Source organism: Geosmithia morbida (assembly GCF_012550715.1).
Source record: "Geosmithia morbida isolate 1262 chromosome Unknown scaffold_1, whole genome shotgun sequence".
Lineage (NCBI taxonomy): Eukaryota > Fungi > Ascomycota > Sordariomycetes > Hypocreales > Bionectriaceae > Geosmithia > Geosmithia morbida.
In genome coordinates this window covers 1,780,145-1,793,900 of record NW_023336188.1, presented here as the reverse complement: position 1 = coordinate 1,793,900, position 13,756 = coordinate 1,780,145, and the positions used below count along the sequence as shown (strand labels likewise).

At 52.9% G+C, this 13,756-nt stretch overlaps 3 protein-coding genes across 3 annotated transcripts; 2 read left to right on the top strand and 1 right to left on the bottom strand.

Annotated features, from left to right (window-relative positions):
• Positions 1-204: 204 nt before the first annotated feature.
• Positions 205-2,678, bottom strand: GMORB2_1300 (polynucleotide 5'-hydroxyl-kinase GRC3/NOL9; the record flags this gene model as incomplete). Its single annotated transcript, XM_035463282.1, has 4 exons — positions 205-1,662; positions 1,736-1,999; positions 2,177-2,553; positions 2,630-2,678. The coding sequence occupies 4 exons, from the start codon at positions 2,676-2,678 to the stop codon at positions 205-207; spliced, it is 2,148 nt and encodes a 715-aa protein (XP_035324706.1).
• A 583-nt stretch (positions 2,679-3,261) lies between these two features.
• Positions 3,262-5,521, top strand: GMORB2_1299 (DNA-directed RNA polymerase I subunit RPA34.5; the record flags this gene model as incomplete). The annotated part of the gene is made up of 2 exons (XM_035463281.1): positions 3,262-4,522; positions 4,752-5,521. 2 exons carry the CDS (start codon positions 3,262-3,264, stop codon positions 5,519-5,521), a joined length of 2,031 nt encoding a protein of 676 aa, XP_035324705.1.
• Positions 5,522-11,420: 5,899 nt separating this feature from the next.
• On the top strand, positions 11,421-12,969 carry GMORB2_1298 (acidPPc; the record flags this gene model as incomplete). The annotated part of the gene is made up of 2 exons (XM_035463280.1): positions 11,421-11,857; positions 12,009-12,969. The coding sequence occupies 2 exons, from the start codon at positions 11,421-11,423 to the stop codon at positions 12,967-12,969; spliced, it is 1,398 nt and encodes a 465-aa protein (XP_035324704.1).
• Positions 12,970-13,756: the final 787 nt, after the last annotated feature.

The following is a 13,756-nucleotide window of genomic DNA, read 5'->3' as shown; positions in this document are numbered from 1 at the left end:
TCATCATTTCCCTATATATCGCTCTTGTTAACTATCCAACATATGATATTCACCGTATGACGATGACTTCGAATATAGTCATGATTCATGGCTATATAACCTTATCAATCATAGATGGAAAACCATACGGTGCAGCGCTCCCTTTAAAACTGAGACAAGACCTGACAAACGAAGAGTACGCGTACATGATGCACTCTCCCCTTGTCACTCTGCGTGCCGTCCCAGATCCCTGCGCACTCTCCAGACCTTGGACCCCACCGGCCTCTTCTCATTCCCCGTGAGCACCTCTACCCAGCTCGCAGCCGCGACGTCATTGGCTTCACGGGCGTTCTCAGGCTCCATGTCCGAGTCATCCTCGCTCGTATCCTCAATCTGCTCCTCCACGCCATCAGCTGTCTTCTCCCCTGTTGTTGTGCTCGTCGTAGCGGCAGAGGCAGAAGCAGAAGCAGAAACACCGCCACCGTCGGATCTGTAATGCAGGTCCTCGGTATACGACCACTTAGGAACGTCGAATTTCCCGTGGACAAGCACGAGATCTCTCCCGCGACCATGTATCCCGCGCACCTGCTCGAGCGAAATGGGTGTAACGAGATGCAGCTCCCGTCTCGCCTTGTCGATGCCGCGGATCAGCACGAGCCCGACAGCACGCGAGTGTTTGGGGTCCAGGACGGCGTATCCCGGGCTGCGCAATAGGGGGATACCCTCTGGGGATGATGCAACCTGCGGGACCGGAGTAGGTCTACCGGGCTCGAGGAGGAGGTTGCGGTACGCCTTGGCGTCTTCCACCTCAACCAAGGCCAGGACCATGCCGTTGATTGAGTGGGCTGCCATGGCTAGATCGGGCTGGGCATCGTAAAACAGGATACCTCGGATACCGGCTCGGGATCCCTCGTACGGGACCTGCCAGGGGGGCATAGCCGTAATGAGGGTCGCGTCCCAGGTGCCCGACGGCTTGGAGTGAAAGTACGACATCGTGTGCATGGCTCTGAGATGGGCGCCGGTTCTGGCTGTAAACTCCGAAGGCTGCGATGGTAATGTAGCCAGCGTGCTGGTAGTGACCGCCTGCAGGGCCTCGACCGTCTCGGAGGGCCCTTCCTCGGACATGTATATGACCTCGCTGGGGGCCATGGAGCTGATGACTTCATCTAGAATCTCCAGTCCAGCGCCAAGGACCCATCCAGGTGTGTTGATCACGAGGGGCACCTGCTCGTCGGCGAGGGTCCTGCGGTATTCAGCGAAGAGGTCCAGGGCAAAAGCGAGGTAGCAGTCCGTGTCGGAGGCAGGCGACACCGAGGCCAGGGCATGGCATCGGACGAGACGGTAGAATGACGGTCTAGGTAGCGTATGCGTGAAGGGGGGGCTGAGATTGGGCTTGGTGACATGGACGAGCGAGAGAGTTCCCGGGGGGTAATATTCTGGCTGACCAGGGTCAAGATCCAGCACCGCAACACCGCTGGCACTCGCTCGGCCGGTGACGAGTCGGTTAACTAGAATCTTGGAGAAGGTCGATTTGCCTGATGATTTTGGTCCGCACACAAGCACAGAAAAAGCCTTGGTAGCGGCGGCGTCGCTCGTGAGCGACGACAGTTTCTTGTTCCATGCCGGCGGGGAAACTAGTTCCTGGACGAAGCATTTCTTAGGGGCATCGCCTGATGAGCAGAGCTATGAAATCGTCAGTACCGTATACATATATAAGAAGAGAGGGAGAGAAGGGGTCAGCCCCAGGATAGTATACCATTTGAAACGTTCCCCCCCTCCCAGCCTCGTTCCACATCTTTCTAAACAAGGGAGAGAGACGTCCCAGCTGACGCAGGGCGAGGGAATCGGTATGAGAGTGAAGTTGGAGTCGCGTGTTCTCTCTGTTTCTGAGAACAGGCAGCGAATGGCAGAGAGGCGCATGGACCCAGTGGACATCATCGTCTGGTCGGAGCAAGGCACCTGCCACCGTGACTTCTCCTTCAAGGACCTTGACACCAAAGCTTCCGAGGACGACGAAGCGCTGATGGAAGATTGGGTGAGCACATGACATCTCGATATGATGTATGAGAGATAGATAGATAGATAGATAAAGAGAGAGAGAGAGAGAGAGAGAGAGAGAGAGAGAGAGAGAGAGAATATNGAGAGAGAGAGAGAGAGAGAGAGAGAGAGAGAGAGAGAGAGAGAGACGGCTGCTTACCTCACTCCCGCCGAGCCTGAGCTCCGTGATACCATCTGTCCTCACACGGCAATTCTGCTTCGTCGGGCGAAACGAGGAAAACTGAACGTTTACAGCACTATCTGCCACAGAAGGGTCACCCAGCTGCAGTGGCAGCTCTCCAGCCTTCTTGGCCGATGAGCGAGGGGCTTTGGAGCTTCTGGGGAAAGCGTTCGCAGCAGCGGCGGCAACCTGTGAAGGACTGTTTCCCTGACGGCTGAGACCCTGGAGAATACTAAAGGCATTATGACTTCCCACCGAGGAGCTCCTAGGAGCCTCTGGTGGTTCGGGAGGTTCGACGGTGCCTCGTCCAGCGAGCCGACGTCGTGCTGCAATGGCACTGATGGCACTCACATTGGCTATATAGAGCGGTTTTGATGTCAGCGTGTGATGAAGAGGGAGATGATGGCCTTGACAAGAAACCGAGGGACTCACCCTGTGAGGTATCGGTGCTATCTACTTTGCGCCTCTTGTTGGTCGACATGACGGGACCTGACTTGGATCCTTGAAGAGGCATCGAGAGTAAAAGTTGGTGAAGCTGGTATTGGTGGTGATAGTGGTCCTTATCGATAAGAGGGAAATATTACAGATCAATATTCTTACTCTGTTTTCTTAGATTCTGGCGATAATGCTAAAACATTTTCTTTCCAAAATATAAATCTTAGAATGATGAAACACTTGTGTATTCCATCCTCAAGTCTACATTACGATTACCACCTCTACTAATCGTCGTCATCTTCCATTCATTGATTTTCTGCTTCCCAGAGGCTGAAGAAACGCGTCTTGGAGGTTCAGGATAAGGACTTTGGACCCACAATCCAGCCCCACGCGCGCATATCAATTCCTCTTATCCAACCGCATCATTTTTTTTTCTCTCTTCTCGTCGTTCGCATCCGAGCTGATGACAAGGTGAACTCTACGACACCAAAAAAAAAAAAAAACATAGAGGAGAGGCGCAGAGCAATTCTCTTACCCGCTCATCCCCCATTGGGCTACTCGAGCCTTTCTCTAGACTATTCAGCCACAACTTGATCTTGCGCTCTCTGCCTATCCTTCAGACACTCACCATGACATCCCGTGAACCGTACCACGTTCACTCCCTCAAGGCGCACATTGCCAACACGAAAAAGGGCGTCAAGGCCGTAGCCGACAAGTTGAAGCCCAGCACGACGTCCTCCACCAAGAAGAGTGCGCCGGGAAAGGCAGCCAACGGCCTCTTCGACAACAATGACGACGACGAGGACGACAGCTCTTCCTCTGGCAGCGACAGCAGCGACGATGACGATGACGCCAAAGACTTCTTGAGCAAGCTGGCCACGGCCAAGAAGGCCAACGCGTCTGGTTCCATAAACACCGCTGACACTGCTGCTCCGTCTTCCAAGCGTCGCGGCAAAGATGAGGAGATTGCCGACAGCGATGTCGAGCGCCAATCGTCTGCCGCAAAGAAGAAGGGCAAGAAGAATGGCATCGCTTCTACCACCACCACCACTACCGCGACAACCTCAGCCACCTCTGACAGCTCCAGCTCCAGCTCCAGCTCCGAATCGGAATCAGAGGTCGATGCGAAAAAGACCGAGAACACCAAGGCCAAGGCCAAGGCTGCCAGCAGCGACAGCGGCAGCGACAGCGGCAGCGACAGCGGCAGCGACAGCAGTAGCACCAGCGAGGACGAGTCAGACAGCAGCGAGAGCGAGAGTGAGGCACTGGAAAAGGCCAAGGCACCTTCCAAGGCCAAGACGAGTCCCACAAAGACAAAGAAACAGCTCGAGCCCGAGTCCGAGTCTGCATCCGAGTCCGAGTCGAGCGAAGAGTCGGGCGAGGAAGAGGAGAGCAGCAGCGAAGAGGAGGATTCGGAACCGGAGCCGGAGCCCAAGAAGACCAAGGCCAAGGCCGAGCCCGCCCCCGAGAGCAAGCCTGTGGCCAGGCCCAAGGCTGCCACCACAAACGGCACGGCGTTGAGTAAGGAGACGGTAGAGGACAGTTCGAGCTCAGACGATGATGACGAGGACGAAGACGAGGAGATGGACGACGAGTCCATGCACATTGAGGCGCGCAACAGGGTCAGCGGAACGACCCCTCAGTTCATCGCCCCGGACTTCACCCTTTGCAAGGGTGACGGCAGCCTCAACGGAGAGGACGTGGCCCGCATCTGTAACCAGGCCAACCTGGACGGCAAGCAGCTGTGGTACTTTACCGTGCCGGCCAACGTGCCCGTGTCGGTGGTGCAGAGCATGCAGGTCCCCATGGATCAGAGCCAGAGGGGCGAGGCAGTCCTGTCACACAACGGGGAGCAGTACGCCATGGCCTTTGACGACGTGACGCCCAAGAGTACCATTCAGATCATGATTCCTTCTGCTTCTGATGCCCAGTACCGACCTGGTATGTTTTCTTCTTCTTCTTCTCTCTCTCTCTCCATACACACCCCTTGCTTCTTTTTTAATATTTTATATTTTTTATATCATAATTTTTACATGTCCCTCGATTTAATCCTCTGTAGCCCATCCACCCCCCCCCTACTGATATGAAGACTCGAGACTCATCGCTGACAAATGTGCAGCCCCCCGTCGAGTCGACCACGTCATGCACGTCAAGCGCATCACCCAGGCAGGCAGCCTGCCTACAGAGGGTCCGTCCGCCGTGACACCGGCCCCTCCACCGCCCGCCCGACCGCAGCCCGAGGGTCTACGCGCGCGTTTCACACCGCTCGGTGTCCCCACCACTCCCCATGTGACGTCGGAGGACGTCGAGATGGGCGAGGCACCCGTGCCTAAGAAGTCGAAAAAAGCCGCCACCGAGACCAAGCCTGCCAAGGAGAAGAAGTCGAAGAAGTCGAAGAAGACGGATGAGGATGAGACGGACAAGTCGTCAGCAGCAGCCCGCAAGAGGAAGATCGACACGTCGGACGAGGACGCGGCAGCAGCGGCAGAGCAGCTGATGATGGAGAGTCTGAGTCAGAGTCAGAATCAGAGCCAGTCGGCGGACTGCAAGGAAAAGACCACCAAGTCTACCAAGAGCAAGAAGCAAAAGACGGATCGCGAGGGAAGTCTCGATCTCGGATCCGACAGTACGAAGAAGAAGGAGACGCCCATCCCCCCACCGGCGGTGCCAGGCATGGTCACCCCCAAGAAGTTCACGCCAGTCCCGCTGCCTAGCTTCCCGGGCTCCTCTCAGACCGTCGCCGGTGCCGTCACCGCTCCGGTCGCGTCATCTCAGCTGGAGACGCCCGTGCCCGCTGCGGCGGCGAAGAAGTCTGGCAGGTCGAGGGAGAAGAAGAGCAAGAAGAGTGCTGCAAAGTCTTTTGTCGGTGACGGCGAGACCGTGAGCTAGAACCGTAGGATCATGTCGTATACTGAGTTTAAGGAGCGTCGCCTTGGCCTCTTGGGTAACCTTTTCTACTACCCTCGCTGAGTGCGGGGCAAAGCAAAACCTAAGCTGATCAGGCTTGACTCTTTTTTCCTCCCCTTCTTCTTCCATCTTCTACATTTCTTGCTTCCCGCCGTCATCCGATGTTATTCTTTATTTTTACTCTTTATTTTTTATTCGCTATCTGTTGTTATTTCGATTTTAGCTTCCATAGGATTGGGCTTTGCGCTTGATTTGTTCTCGCTGTTTTCACCCATATCCATGTTTATCTGAAGGGAGGAAAGGGAGGGGGGAGTTGTGCTTTTTATTTCTTCCTTTTATTATTTTTATTATTTTTTTCGTTCATGAGAAGGGAGTTTCTTATTTTCAGTTTCATTTTGTTTACATATCAGTTGAGGGGTGACGATGTGCTCCAGGACGTGTAGACCAGTTCGGTTAGAAGAAGATAACGAGAACAAGAATAAGAACTGGTCAACATGCCTGGATCTGAGGGCGCAGAGTATGCTGTTGAACAAGGGTTTGCTTGTCAATGCCGAGCCGAGGTGTTGGGTTGCCATATATTATGTATGTACGTACATTGGAGAGCGGCAATGTGGCGGCACGTAGACTACGAGATAGATAAGTTGGAATGGCGTAGGGCTGACTTGGTTCGGTAGTTGATAGTTGGGAGAATGTGTATTATTACTCCGTAGTCCAGTCCAGTATAAGCCGTTGAGGGGATGCGGAGTACGTGTATGAGTACGAGTAGCGCAGGTCATCGGATGCATCGCGTCCCGTATTCATGCATTCACGTATGGCCGTATATTAATTACTAAGCCTACCGGCCGTATTATTCTAAGCAATTTTTCTATGACCAGAGACAATAACGAGACACGGGTAAAAGGTATGTGTGGGTTAGAAGTGATGCGAGTCCGAGTGGTGAGGAGCTGTTTCAGATCGTTTCAATGTCTTGTTCTTGTTGAAGGGCGATGAAAGAGGATATAGAGTGAGGCTGGGAAATGTGGCGGTGAACGATTCTACTGGCGATCGACTAGATTGAGGATCTTCGATCCTTCCTTCTTTTTGCCAGTCCCCATGGTGTGCTCCTTCCCTTTTCTGTTCCTTCCTCTTTCGCGGTGATCCTTTTGCATGTGATTGACTATACATCACGGAAGATTACTAATGATTCGGGATGATGAGCTTCTACGAATCACGTACGTAGAGGGAGAAGAAGAGAAGACAAAGAAGACAAGAAGGAACCCCCCCCCCCCCCCCCCCCCCCCCACGGTAGGATATGACCGATTCTCGTTCTCAGTCGGACTATAAGAATCGAGCCAAGGCCGAAAATCACCGCTAGGGTCTTGTGACTTGGACGTAGTATAAGGAAAAAGACGGATACAAGAAAGGAAAAGTGGATAGATGGGTCATCTTTTTCACTGTTAGCCTCCCTTTCTCTCTGTCCTTGACGTCGTATCCGCTACTCATCGAGGGCCTAGTAATGATACTACTACTCGTACTGCTCCGTCCATATAACTAATAAGTGATAAACTTTGCATTAGATGAGCAGGCATTGACTAGACATTGAACATTCGGTGAGGGGATTTCCTAGTAATAATACACTGTCGTGGATGATGGCTGTAGCTGGTGAGAACCGCATAATGGACTCGTATTGTCTTTTTTCTTTCTTTTTTTCCCAGAGAAAGGAGCGCATTATGGAGTAATTATTATTGAGACGATTTATCCTTCATATGGCCCGTGTCACGTGTGGAGATTGGCAGCCACCAGGGCCCGATGGTTATTACGTAGGTGGTGCAGCACAAGGGCAGTATTCGTAGCTGTTCATTTTAATCAAGTGAGCTAGATTTAATCATGTAGTCTTGGCATAAGGCTACGTACATGTACTTTAGTTCCATCCCTCTCTCTCTCTCTTTAGCGAGGAGTCCAAGGACGGAGTACGGACACTCACGAGTAATTTTACGGCGTAATAGACTGTGATACAACTGTACGAATACGTCGGTGTACATACGGGTACCTACGGGTGTCTAAGGGTGCCTACATTCACCACCGTACCCCTCCGTATTATTACCCTCTTGCATACTTGAGAGGGAATATGGGAGATGTGCGACTTGTTTCATGGAGGAAAAGAAAAGGTACTGAGCGATAAAAACGGTCCATCAATCAGTACTCGCAGAGGTAGAGTAAGACCAACGAGTATCTGTATGAGTACGACTCCATACAGAATGGCGAGGATCAGCAGCATGAGCACGTCGTCGACGACCTGATGATATGAAAGAAATGCATGAAGAGTCGGAGTTAGTTGATTTAGGGATGATGAGCTGTGGGGGGGGGGGGGGGGGGGGGGGGGGGGGGGGGGGGGGGGGGGGGGGGGGGGGTAACTCGTGAGGGTTCAAATTTGATGGACTTGCAGTGGGGGGAGGTAAGTTAGTGGGCTGGTTAGTAGGTGACGGCCCTGTGAGCTGGACATGATGGGTATAGACAGCCCCCGGTATTCCGTAATCAGGCCTTTCTTTCCCTCCTCCGTCCAAGTCTGGACATGTATCATACAGAGTGATGCGGTATGAGATGATCAGTACGAGTAGTTGATGATGACGGAGACGAGGTACGGAAGAAAAGACATCAATGCTCCCTTACAATTGACTCGTTGTTTATTCTCCTAATCATGAATGCTAAACTCTTCATGTATGTGAACCTTTTGCCGTCAGATTCACATGTAAACATGTAATACTGCTCTAAGTCCTGGCGTCACATGTCACGTGCTCTCCATGATCCTGGGCATGACGTTGATAGCGCCATTGACTGTAGCAGTATTGATACTTCCTAGCATTGATGCTTATATTGATCCAGTGAACCTACCCTTATATACTGGCATAATAAATACAATGAATGCTACGGAGTGAAACCTGTGAAACCATTACGATTACGCGGTATCATTATTGCTTGCTGTTCTACGGGTACCAGGAAATGACAAGAGACGACGGAGACGGGGTTGACCGACGAGACCGTGGTCCCCGCGACTATGCCCAGATGGACCGTGTAAAACAAATCACAGGGATCCCGTAATAAACGGAAGGTCCCCCTTCCTCGGGCTCCGTACATGTCATGTACAGGTACTCCGGAACTAGAGGAAGTCGAGACGGTACTCTATACATCGGGGACTTGTACTCTGAGAGTGCCGAGCTTTTTCTACAATCTGATTGGGCTACGCGACGACATACCGATGTAACTCCAGCGTGAATCACAATCTCTCCCCCCCATGCCCTTCTGCTTCTCACGCACACCCTCACCCTCCCTCTTGCCAAGACACTTGCCAAGACTACGCGAGTCCCACGGAGGGAGTGCCAAGAGCCCCAGGAGTGCCAAGGACCCCGAGAGTGCCAAGAGCCAAGACTTGGATTAAGGGGGGCGGCGGCGCATGTGAGTCCCAGTGGCAGAGTGCCAGCGCAGGGTTGCTGGCGCAGTGGGTGAGTGAGAGGCGTGATCAGCAACAAGTGTCATGCGGCCGCTTGCCTGCACTGCAGCAGAGGGAGTTTCAGAGAGAGTACGCGGTGGTGGTAGTATTCGTGGTAGTCAGATTAAGAGACATGACGGGTTTAAGCGAGAGCGAGAGAGAGAGCGAGAGGGCGAGAGAGAGAGAGTGTGTGTGTGTGGTGGGTGTGTATGTGTATGCGTGCACTTTCTGTCCTACGTCGTACGAGGGTAAATGAAAGGGGTATTTATTAGTATTACTGCTCGTATTATTATTGCATTCTATCCTTGCCCACTACAGATATTATATTGCTCCGTAAGAGCACTCATTCGTGTGGCAAAAGAAAAAGGAAAGAAAAATCAGTTAGTGCCCATGGTTGTCATGAATGGAATGCCGTGGAGTTCGGGCTTCACCAAGACTCCGTAGAGCACGCGAGTGCGAGTGCCGACCGGGACAGATCCAGCGTTGGCCCCCCGAACTCCAGCCTCCCAGGACACTGAAAAGGTTGAGATGCAGAGGATCGATGAATCACACGGGCAGCTGCGAGTGAAAGCCTGGCGGCTAATGGCCAACCGGTATCCGCCAGAATGTCCGCTGCACCTGGTGGTAATATGGAGCTGGGTAGAGAGGCTAGAGGTGGCATCCACGGAGCCGTTGCTAATATCCGTCCACCTCGCTCTCGGCCTCGCTCTGGCCCTATGGACCGACCCCCTAAGGCCAAGGATAAAGTACTCTCAACCCTCCCCTCCTCCTTGTCAGGGGGGTTGAACATGCCTGAGACGTGAAGAGTTGGACATGGTTTCGTGCTCACGATCTTGCTGGTAGTAGCAGCAGTCAACCTGCCTCCTCCTCTCTCCCGCCCTATCTATCCCGAGGTGCAACTAAAGCCGTACGAGTACTCGTACACGCTAGAGGAACAGGAATAACAGACGAATATGACGGACGTAGCTGAGAAGATCATGTTCGCTCACAACCGTAGAGCGAACGGGCACAGGGATGCGCAGGCAGTGTACACGTACTCGTACGAGTTGAGCAGACAGCATGACCAGCTGGGCAACTGGGCAACTGGATCAACCACGCGCATTGTGGGGGCTGTAATCCCTGCTAGAGCAGAAGGTACATGATCCATCTGTACCAGGGTACTGCCATTCCGTGCCATCCGAGGAAACAGACGTGAACTTTGCAGGAGGTGTAGGCTGTATCTGTATTATTAGTCGTGGTACTAACACTGTCCGTACTGGCGATGCAATATAATCGATAGCGAGTAGCAGCACTCTACTCCTACAGCAGTGGTGTAGACGCTACGGAAAGTTGTGACTCGTACCCTGTCGGTCCAATTCTGCTTGTCAGTCCAGACTAGACTCTCTACGCTCTCGTGCTTCCGTATTGTCCGTGTCCGTATCACCCCAAGGCTCTGGGACGGTACGAGTATCTGTCCGTAATCCGTAAATACTTGTCAAGCTAAAAGTCGCCGGGTTGGACAGGGACATGGCATGAGTACCTGGAAAGCCCTCCAGGAATAGATGTGGGCCTGGGCTGATACAAGTACCTGTACCATAGAGGTTGTCTTCACAGAGTACATCGCAGACACGGAATACCCCCTATTATCCAGTCCCACCGTAATGTGATAGTGCTGATTTGTAGGTACTCATACATGTACTCGTAGTGCTAAGCCATAGGCGTATTTTGTACTAGTAACAGCGGAATATTCTGTAAACTGTATTATTAGTATCTGTCGGGTGACGCCTTGCCTTCTTGCTGCTCTCTTACCGTTTCGCTCCTTCCTTACTTTTTTCTCTCTCTCTCTCTAGCTTTTCTCACTCCCTCCTTCCGCTTTCTCCATTCCTTCCTAACTTATTACCTAACCCTCATCTTATTTTCTTCTTCTCTATTATACTTTTATCTTCTTCTCTTTCCTCTCTCTCTCTCACCCTCTCACCCTCTAACCCTCTCTCTCACCTTCTCCTCTCCTCCCCTCCCTCCCCTCCTCCCCCCTCTCTTCTTTTCCCTCTGCTCTAATCTTATTATACCTCGTCGTAATCCCCCCTCCCCCACAGGCTTTCTTCACAAGCCACCGCCACCACCTGGCGTCGCGTCACACGGCCAACTGTCTAATCTCACCCGGGAGTTTCTTGTCTTCTTTTCTTCCCACCTCCCCCTCGACTCGCGTGGCTATGAATTAAATCGCCTCTGTGCATCTTTCCCACCCGACAAACAAGCGCCAATCTCGACTTCCACGCTCGAGTATTGCTGTTCGCTTTTCGACGCAGCTCTTCGCGACGACTACGACAACGCCAACTACGATCCCGCGATACGAACCCCACCCTGATCCGAGCCACCCGGTCTTGTCTTCTTGTTTGCCTGCCTGCCTACTCGCCTGGCTTACTTGTCGCCGCCATGTCCGAACTTCCTGGTCCCTTTGGCGAGCTGCCCAAGCCCAAGCCCAACCTCGGCACCATCCTCACAGAGAACCTCCACCCGCTCATCCTGAGTCATCTCCCCGCCCGATACCAGACTGCTGGCCGCCAACGGAGCCGCTCTAAGCCTAAGAGCTACCACCCTGACGCCAACTCCATCACTGCTCTCAAGACGTCCTTCAGCGTGTGGGATGGCGTGCGCGAGCTCCAGAGGCATCGCTGGTCAGAGTCTGATCTCCAGCATGCCGTCATTGCCGCTCTCATCCTCTTCTCTTTCTACGTTGCACCCCCCGCACCGGTAACCAAGCTCTTGGCTCTCATCGGCGGAGCTTGGCTGCTGCTCATGCCTGCCACTGGACAGTTCTTTCGCCCTTCCCTAGTCATCTGGACGTGGCTACTATACTTCTTCTGCAGCCGGTATGTTATTTCTCTAGCCTTCTGCATCCGGTCTTGTTCTCCCGCTCAGTGGTTACGAAACCCACATGGGTGCAACACGTCGATGATTCTCTCTGCTGCCACGCGACAGCATGTACCATGACAACGGCTATGATGCTGACACTCTTGCTAGCTTTATCCCGTACGACTACCGCCCTCACATCTGGGTCCGCGTTCTGCCCGCGCTCGAAAATGTCCTCTACGGCGCAAACCTGTCCAACATCATGTCCGCCCACCAGCACCCCATTCTCGACATCCTCGCATGGCTCCCCTACGGCATCATGCACTTTGGAGCCCCCGCAGTCTGCTCCCTTGTCCTCTTCATCTTTGGCGCGCCGGGAACAACGCCCGTCTTTGCCCGCTGCTTCGGCTGGATGTGCATCTTGGGTGTCACCATTCAGCTGTGCTTCCCCTGCACCCCTCCCTGGTACGAGAACGAGCACGGCCTGACCCCTGCGGCCTACGGGATGCCCGGATCGCCCGCCGGCCTGGCCCGCCTCGACGCAATCTTCGGCATCGACCTGTACACGACCAACTTCAGCACTGCCCCTCTCCCCTTTGGCGCCTTCCCCTCGCTCCACGCGGCCAACGCTGTCCTGGAGGCTCTGTTTATGAGCCACTGCTTCCCCCAGTTCCGCACCTACTTCATCGTCTACGCGGGCTGGGTCTGGTGGGCCACCATGTACCTCAGCCACCACTATGCCATCGATCTGGTCGGCGGCGGCATCATTGCCGCCACCTTCTACTACACGGCCCGCGCCCGCTGGTTGCCCCGACGACAGGCCGACAAGCTCCTGCGTTGGGAGTACGAGTACGTCGAGAAAGGCGAGACCAATGAGACGATTGACGAGGAGCGCAACGACAATTACTTTAAAGCCGGCCTGCTTAGCCATCGCCGCGCCAGTTCCAGCTCCGGTGTCACCCTCGCCAGCGCCTCGTCTTCGTGGGGATCCAGCAGCGGTACCATGAGCCCCAGGACACCCGATGTGCTGCTACCGGATGGCCTCGCCCACACGGGAGGCCAGGGGAACCTCTGGGAAAAGGTAGCCTCCCAGCGCGAGGTTGAACTCACAGATGTGGTGATTGTGAGATAATGACGACAACGCTCATGATTTGCGTACTATTAATTAATACTTAATACCCCCTCATCACTTTTTCTTTCTTCACACCCAACACCCGGAAAACGGCCTCAGCATACACATTCGACGACTTAATATCGAATTACACCCTCGCCAGTCCTCTTTGCATCGGCCGGAACAGTTTTTGCATTAAAGAGGACACCGTCGAAGCGAATGAGCTGTATTTTATTCTTTTTTCCTTTCAGCATCCATCGTTAGAGCGACACGAACGGAGCATTTCGTCTTTTTTTCCCCACTATATATTTCCTTTTTTCTTTTTTCTCAACGGCCCCCATCTGTCGCATTTCATCACACTCGTTCTAGACAACACAAAAAAAGGAAGGAAGAAGTCATTCAGAGGCTCTTTGAGAGATTCTCTCTTCTGCTACATAACAAATAATGTTTTGTATATTACCGTTGGAGTAATACTACTCTTTTAATGAAGGATCAAGGGCTCATTTATCCTATCCCCGGATATGCTGGCAGCTGGCAGACTCTTGACATGACGGGGGAAACATTCGCTTGAAGCGATTATGGAGAGGGGGAGAGAGGCAATACCGTCAATGGTCAATGATATACATTTTTGGCTAGAATAGGTATCTTGTAAAGAATACAAGACAAAATTCCACATGACGACTCAGTTTGCCCAGCTTCAATCAAGCACGTAACGACAAGACGCAAAATAAGATGTGTGCAAAACAGATGAAAATAAAATCGTGGTATTTCATTGTACTCATAAAATATGCCATATCTGAAGAGAAGG